At 39.0% G+C, this 8,479-nt stretch overlaps 1 protein-coding gene across 1 annotated transcript; it reads left to right on the forward strand.

Moving 5' to 3' along the window:
* Positions 1-363: 363 nt before the first annotated feature.
* Positions 364-6,696, forward strand: LOC103957248 (probable cadmium/zinc-transporting ATPase HMA1, chloroplastic). Its single transcript, XM_009369386.3, has 13 exons — positions 364-895; positions 993-1,143; positions 1,218-1,402; positions 1,569-1,715; positions 2,086-2,281; positions 2,538-2,650; positions 2,788-3,029; positions 3,312-3,417; positions 4,336-4,500; positions 4,967-5,183; positions 5,786-5,973; positions 6,050-6,136; positions 6,293-6,696. The coding sequence occupies exons 1-13, from the start codon at positions 380-382 to the stop codon at positions 6,470-6,472; spliced, it is 2,493 nt and encodes an 830-aa protein (XP_009367661.2). The 5' UTR covers positions 364-379; the 3' UTR covers positions 6,473-6,696.
* The last annotated feature ends 1,783 nt before the right edge of the window (positions 6,697-8,479 follow it).

Genomic DNA, 8,479 nt, shown 5'->3' on the forward strand with positions numbered 1-8,479 from the left:
TTGATTTGTTTACGTGATAGTGCACGAGACGACATTAATGTGTTATTTCTACTATGATTATAGTCTTAAGAGTTGAGTCATTTATTGTCACACTAACAATTAATAGTTGACCAAACAATCAATTTAATTTAATAGAAAGTGTAAATAAATTAAAATCAACGGCCCCAAAATCCCAGTTGTCACTTCAGGGTTTCCACATGAGGACATGCTGTGGAGACAATGTCACCACCCAATCTGCAGACCGACCATTCCGAACTCCAAAACTCTGAACCCTCGCAACAAATAAAAGACCGACGGGAACACAACTTCCTCTTCCACTTCTCAAGGTCTCACCGACGAACATGTTTTGAACACCCTCTCTCTCTCTACCAAAACCCAAATGGAATCCCTCCTCCCTTATCCATTCCCAATTAAAGTGACTACCAACCACCACCACTCCCTCCTACTGAGTCATCTCCCCACTACAACTCGACTCAACTCGCCCTCCCTTAAACCCATCTTCCACCACCCCCTCCTCCGTCCTCCCATCTTCCGCTTCAAATCCCTCCCTCCTCTTCCCCCTCCTCGTCTCCGCAATTCCAACACTCCCCGATGCACCTCCGGTACATGCGATCACGATCACGATCATGATCACCACCACCACCATAATCACGACCACCACCACCACCATCACCACGACTCTGCGGAGCTCACTGGATCGCAGAAACAGTTCGTCCGCTTCGCCAAGGCCGTGCGATGGACCGATCTCGCCGACTTCCTCAGGGAACACTTGCAATTGTGCTTCTGCTCCGCCGCTCTGCTTCTCGCCGCCGCCGCTTGCCCTTATTTGATGCCCAAGCTGGCCGCGAAGCCTATGCAGAACGCCTTCATACTCGTCGCTTTTCCTCTAGTGGGGGTAAGAACTAAAGAACTAGCATCCTCCTTTTTTTTATTGGCTAAAACCCTATAATTTGATATGCAATTGATTGAATTTGACTTGGATTTAACTGTAGGTCTCGGCGGCACTCGACGCCCTTACTGATTTAAGTGGCGGGAAGGTGAACATTCATGTATTGATGGCTTTAGCAGCATTTGCGTCTGTGTTTATGGGGAATGCATTAGAAGGAGGGTTACTTTTGGCCATGTTCAACCTTGCTCATATCGGTAAGCATTTCAGTTTCGCTACTATTTGGTGGCAGCTAGCAATTTGTATTGATCATTATGTGTTGTCAATGCAGCTGAGGAGTATTTCACAAGTCGGTCTATGATCGACGTCAAAGAGTTGAAGGAAAATTATCCGGATTTCGCTCTTGTGCTGGATATCAATGACGGACAACTTCCTAATACATCCGAGTTGGAGTACAAGCAGGTTCCTGTGCACGACTTACAAGTGGGGTCGTACATTTTCGTCGGAGCTGGTGAGGTACGGGAACCAAATTTACGACCTTGATGTTTGTATCACTAGTGGAATGATTTGGTAGGGTCTTCAATAGGTCTTGTCCTCACTACAATGATATATCATTATATCTCTCACTAAATGATCCATTACAATATGGAAGCATTGTAATGGGGGCTGGTGTTGTGATTAGTCTGTGCCTGTAGATTGTGAAGTTTTCCAAGGTACTGCCACCATTACTATCGAGCACTTGACTGGAGAGATCAAACCGCTGGAGACAAAAGTTGGAGACAGGGTTCCTGGTGGTGCAAGGAACTTGGATGGCAGGATAATATTGAAGGTACATTCTTGAATATTTTGTTTTCGAGTTTTTCAGAATGGGATACATAACTGAAAGAAAAAGAACTTGTTTTTCATATTTAATTTTTCTCCCTATGTAAATGATAGAAGCCACACTGAAAGTTACATGTAACACCTTTGATGTTTCTCATGAATGAGTCTTTTCTGACCCAGTTTTTAGATATTTTTATAACCCTTAAACTTCGCATGTAATTCACTAGATTCCCAATTTACCTTGGAAATATAATTCATGCCACAGTCATTGACGGGATGATCTTGAAAGTTGTCAAGGATGGGTTTCTAGAGTTCTCATGCTAGTAAGATTGTTGTAATGCGCGTTGATTAGGTGCTAAATCCGATTGGTTATGCAGGCAACTAAAACTTGGAAAGAATCAACCCTTAGTAGAATTGTGCAATTGACTGAAGAAGCACAATTGAACAAACCAAAGCTTCAGAGGTGGTTGGATCAATTTGGAGAGCAATACAGCAAGGTGGTGGTAGTTTTGTCAGCTGCCATTGCTCTTCTTGGCCCATTCCTATTCAAGTGGCCATTTATTGGAACATCAGGTAATCTTCCCTAAGAAGAGTTTTATTTTTTTTATTTTATTTATTTTTTAGCTTTACTGGATCCCACGGATAAGCCTGGGAAATGAAAAATTTGAGACAAAATGAATGCTAGATGGGTTTGCGATACCAAAACCTGAAAGAACTACCTTATTTCCTGCTTCTAAAAGAACTAGTTGAATACCGCTTTGCACTAGATGTATTCATAATAGAGGGCATGCTCATCGTCCATCTAGTTGATATTTGCTTAATCCTTTAGCTTGCAGAGGATCAGTTTATAGAGCATTGGGCCTCATGGTGGCAGCTTCACCATGTGCTTTGGCTGTAGCTCCATTGGCATATGCTACTGCAATTAGTTCCTGTGCGAAGAAGGTAGGCATTTTAACCAATGCTATAATCAAGAACTAGTTTGCTTTTCATGCATTTACGTGTTTACAATTTTAAATTCTGTGCAGTAATATGGCATGTGCTATTTGGGTTTGACATGCCACCTTTTATATTTGTTACAGGGGATATTGCTGAAAGGTGGCCATGTGCTAGATGCTCTAGCTTCTTGTCACACTATTGCATTTGATAAAACTGGAACCTTGACAACCGGGGGTTTGGCGTTCAAAGCAATTGAACCAATTTACGGGCATCGGATGAGAAAAAGTATATCAGATTTTTCTTCCTGTTGTTTCCCCAGCTGTGAAAAGCAGGCTCTTGCTGTTGCCGCTGCAATGGAGAAGGGTACCACTCACCCTATTGGAAGGTACTGTTTTTGGACAGCAGTCCTATTTAATTTTCTGCTCAACTTACTATCCCTGGCAATTGTAATCTGTAAAACATCCTTTCTGATTCAACTTGTACACACATTGTTTCCCACTCAAAAAGGGTAATGAACAACTTTACTCCTTGCTGACAACGTTTATTTTAATCTTAATGCCCTCTATCTAGTAATGAGATATGTTCGAATCTAATATACTATTTAACAGATGAAACATGTTGAAGATGATAATATCAATACTTATCGGTCATTCTATTTTTCTTTCAGAGCTGTGGTTGACCATAGCGAAGGTAAAGACCTTCCTTCTGTTTCTATTGAGAGTTTTGAGTATTTTCCAGGCAGAGGTCTAATTGCTACTCTCAATGGCATCGAGGTATGCTTCTTTCTAACTAGTATATACCTTTTCTTTTATAAATTTCCAGCTTTAAAAATGAAGTGCTTCACTCATTTTCTTATCCAATATGACCCCATTCTGTTTTGTAATCTATATTTGCTGCCACGTTTCCATGTCTTAGCTATTTTTTAATCCATACCGGTATCTATCGGTTATGTGTAGATTTTAATCCCCCTTAGTTGATCTTTTTTATCGATGGTCTTAAGTTTTGTTGTGCAAACTTATAAGATGGTGCTACGCGAATATATGAACAATTAAGTAAACATGAATTTATCGAGGTTCAGCGAACTTTGCCTACTCCTTGTGTGATCTCTATTGAGAAATGACCTGCACTTTGGAGAATAACAACTCGATTAAGAACTTAATGAAAACCCTTATGCTAACCCCAAAACCTTGCTTTAGATCTCTCTATCACTCTTGGCTCTCTACCCTAGTATTCTCTCGGCTGTTCATGTGAATAAACAGCCCCCAACAAGCCTATTTATAGTACATAGACCAATGGTTACATGCCTTACAAGTATAGGATTCCTAAATCCTTTTAGAATAGGGAAAACTTACTTCCTAATCCTAAACTGATTGGGATTACAAAGAAAAACCTATTTCCTAATCTTATGGGAAATAACCTGTGCACATTCCTTTTCTCCTTTCCCAACACCAATTGGACACCTCAACCTGTTTGGCCTTGGTATTTTGACGAGCCAAATCACAACATTACATACCTTGATTCCAGCGGTGCTCTATGTGCATGATTATTTTCTTTTCTGATGGCATATCAATACAAATGTAATGAATGGATCATAGGGCATCAATTGTCTTTCATGGTTTTACCCTACGTTTTTAAGTGTTTTTGGCCAGTGAGAGGTAGAATGATTTACATTGATTTCGATCTCGTTATAGTTAGGAACTGAAGGGGGTCAACTGTTGAAAGCATCTCTTGGTTCAGTAGATTTCATCACCTCACTTTGTAGATCAAAAGATGCATCAGAAAAGATCAAGGAGGCTGTTAGTGCATCTTCGTATGGAACAGAATTTGTTCGTGCTGCTCTTTCCGTCAATGAAAAGGTGAGGTTTCATTTTAAGAGTGTGCAAATAAGGGGAACTTTTGGTTTGAAGTGGGTGTGACGACTGAAATTTGTGGGATTTGAAATTATGAGAGTATATTCATTTTGTTTGGGTGTTAAAAGAAGTGTGAAATAAGGGTATAGTAATTGGGTTTGGTTGAAATTATGAGGGTATGAGATATAACTGAACTGCAGAGTGAACACAAATAGGTTAGTTCTTAGCCTAAATGTGCGTAACTAAACTTAATTCTTTTTTAAATGTGCATAATTAACCTTATTGCAAAAAGGTTTACTTGCATACTGGTGTTCAAAACTACCCAACCTACGTACATATTTAGGAGAGTATATTAGCAAGCTATATAGGATGGACGCTTCCCGAAACTTTTGTTTGTTTATCGATATAAACACCCATATTCCTATGGTGTGTCTTTGTTTAGCGTTTTCTAAATCTGGATGAACCTATGCAGGTAACCTTGATTCACCTTGAGGATAGGCCTCGACCTGGGGTTTCGGATGTCATAGAAGAGTTACAAGATCAAGCAAAGCTCCGTGTAATGATGTTGACTGGTGACCATGATTCAAGTGCTTGGAGAGTTGCAAATTCTGTTGGTATCAATGAAGTTTATTGCAGCCTGAAGCCTGAGGATAAGCTCAGTCATGTTAAGGATGTCTCAAGGGATACGGGTGAGTTTTATGATCTTTACGCCTAGTAACATGCCATTTGATTAGTGCTCCTTGTATCTCTCAATATAAATGATATGTAGGTTTTCTGTTTCCCCAATGACAAAGTAGCACTTCATTCAGTTCTTTTAATCTTTTCACTCTTCATGTATATCTGAGGTTCAGCAGATGCACAGTTGATGACTAGGTAACATTAAGTACTATGTACGCCCTCATTTGGGTCTTCTGTCGATTGTCTTAGCATAATTAAAAGGTTCAGGAATTTGTTTACCTTTCTACTTTGTTAAATTCATTCCTAAACGTGTTATATTTTAACAACTTGTCTATGCATGTCCTGCATGTTTGTTAACTATTATTAATATGAGTACCAGGAATGGAAATTGCATTTGCATTATGTATTTTGACTGAGAATGTCTTTTCTTCTTGTTTCCCCCGTGTCCATATCCTTTTCATTCTAATTTCCATAATGTCCTGTGCATTATATCAAGTGTTGAATTAATCATGTCTATGGTGGTGGGCAATTTATCGAAGGTATGCCAGTCTTTCCCTCACCTATTTTCTGAAGCTACTTTGTTTAGCTCAGCACATTCTGGGATTTACTACAGGTGGGGGTCTGATAATGGTCGGTGAGGGTATAAATGATGCTCCAGCGCTAGCAGCAGCCACTGTAGGGATTGTCCTTGCCCAACGTGCTAGTGCAACTGCCACAGCTGTTGCAGATGTTCTGTTGCTGCGAGACAATATATCTGCTGTACCATTCTGTATCGCCAAGTCTCGCCAAACAACTGCCTTGGTACTTGCTGAACATCTATCCCATCACTTGTTTGTTATTTTCTGTTACTGACGTTATTTTCTTCATGCAAATGCAGGTGAAGCAGAGTGTAGCCCTTGCGTTATCCTGTATAATTTTGGCTTCTCTTCCATCCGTATTAGGATTTCTTCCCCTCTGGTTAACGGTATGAATCGATTCGTCTTTTTATTTCTGAAACCTTTTGCTACCTTCTTTTCCATGTCTTTTAGAGTACGCCATTAGAAGCAGTGCCACAAACTATTGGCTGCTCTCTAACTTCAGCTTCAGGTTTCATTATTGCTCTTGTTTGGTTGACATGTAGGTTCTATTACACGAAGGTGGTACGCTTCTTGTTTGCCTCAATTCCATCCGCGCTCTAAACCACCCAACGTGGTCCTGGAGGCAGGATTTATTGCATTTGGTGAACGAACTGAAATCTAAACTCGTATCACCGAGGACACTTAAATCCAGCGGAAACACCATCCAAGCTGCAGCTGAGTAACTTAAGACACCTTTTCCCCTTGTAACTCGTTGGTTAAACCGTCAAAATCTTCTGTAAGTATCATTTGGTCAAGAGTCCGTTATTTAACCTGTAAAAAATCTGGATTTTCAGTCCGAAGTTCGTTGAGCATCACAATTTCTTCTGTAAAACTTGCAACAATGGAGTTCGTATGTATAATTCAAACCCTAGGAAGCAATAAAATAGCCCTTTAATTTACAGAAAAATAGACTTGGGGAGGATTTTACAAGCTTATATTCCTTTCGTAGAGGACTTGGGCGGCGGCCGGAAGGAGTCATAGTTGTTTTCCATATCTTGCTCACCAAGCTACCTTTTTCAGTAATTACCTAATCCGTGCTTGGAAGACAGTGCATGGAGCTGTCATGTGTTTTATGCCTCCCTCCCTTGCTGACATGGGTCAACCACCTAACGATAACGATATTTGCATGCCTATCTCCTTTTTTTTTTTTCAACTGCAAAGTGCTTCCTTACCAACAAATTCCACGCCCACATTCGACTTTCCCAACCGTCCATCTTTTCAACTTTCCACCTATATTTTACCATGGATGATGTCCCCAATTTATTAAAGACACCATCTTGTTGATAACGCCTCTACATACTTTTATATTCATCCGTTGGCTAAAAAAATGTGTACAAATTACGTAAAATGTCATCAGTAATTATTCTTTATTGTCGTAACTTATAAGATGGATTAAGCCTCCGAACACACCAATCTCAACTCAGCTCGTGAACTCCTCAAACACGTAAAATCTCTAACTATGAAAGATGACGATGGAGAAAGCAATGGCGCTAGCTGCTAAACTTGTATTTGCTGGAAAGCAATAGAGCATGTTTTATGTATTGAAGAGCTTCAGCTACTAACGATTGAATTTGTTCATAGTTATTAGTTAACCGCTATAGAATATTGGGAGTCACGATAAACTCCAGGTATTCAACGTAATGAAACCAAATATTTTTTATGAGTTTCGATTGATGAGTTGAAGGTGTGAGCATTTGTTCACACCTTCAACTCAACATCTCAAAATATCTACCCTATCAAGTGCAAAGTCACCTTTTTGCGTAATTGATTGTTGGGTGGAAGGCAAAGATATTGAGATATTTTTCTTACCCAACAAGTAAACGGAGTTCCACCTCCCACTTTTCCTTTTATTTTTTTGACAAATCCCGTCTTATATTGTTAGGTATTAGGCCATTTGCTGTCGCATCAGCCCCACCTCCATCCCTATATTTTAAGTTTGAACAAATTAACCAGAAATACCAGAAAGCCTTTCACTGTTTGGGTATTTAAATATTTGCCTTTATAGATCTTACGGCCACAAACCCAGAAACGTATCCTACTTACCTTCTTTTTTCTTCTAATTATACGCCAACAACCGTTTCAATTGTTCAAACACTACCTTTTGTCGTCTCGTCTTGTGAATGCTGTGGTCTCGTTTAATATATCGATATTAACGTTTGATATATGTAATTATTTAATACTACGATTTATTAGTATTTCTCATAAATAAAATTTCAAATTCAATTATTACTAAAAGTAAATTTGAACAATATTATTACTAACCTATAAGACTAAACCCAATTTTTTCCTTAGTGTAAAAACTATAGTCTTAAAAAAAAAACATTGTTTGGTGTGAGTTGTTTTCAAGAAAAATATAAAAAATTACAATGAGGTTATTTTTGACGAAAAATTGACGTTAAGTATAAGAACTCGTTTAAATTTAATCGAAAAAAAAATATCTAAAAAAATTCGTAAATTTAAAATCTAAAGTAATTTGGACAAATTTCATGTAGTAATCGGTAGATATCGTCATCAACTTCGTAAACCTTACCGATATAGGATGAAGTTTTCATTTCACCGTTTCTCCATATCCCAAAATCCCTCGAATGTAGAGCAACGATACCCATTTTCAGTTTTACCATTGCACAGCAGAGATCAATAATATGAGCAACAAAAACAAACTGGAAATTAAATATTAAGAGGACGAAAAA

Source organism: the organism of the source record quoted next, unplaced genomic scaffold (assembly GCF_019419815.1).
Source record: "Pyrus x bretschneideri cultivar Hongxiangsu unplaced genomic scaffold, Pyrus_bretschneideri_v1 Contig8, whole genome shotgun sequence".
Lineage (NCBI taxonomy): Eukaryota > Viridiplantae > Streptophyta > Magnoliopsida > Rosales > Rosaceae > Pyrus > Pyrus x bretschneideri.

What these genes read in the sequence shown, in the direction of transcription:
- LOC103957248 (XM_009369386.3), top strand. Translation starts at nt 380, where the DNA reads ATGGAATCCCTCCTCCCTTATCCATTCCCAATTAAAGTGACTACCAAC. An exon ending in GTTCAACCTTGCTCATATCG is followed by an intron (nt 1,144 to 1,217) that starts GTAAGCATTTCA and finishes TTGTCAATGCAG; the next exon opens with CTGAGGAGTATTTCACAAGT. An exon ending in CTACTCTCAATGGCATCGAG is followed by an intron (nt 3,418 to 4,335) that starts GTATGCTTCTTT and finishes ATCTCGTTATAG; the next exon opens with TTAGGAACTGAAGGGGGTCA.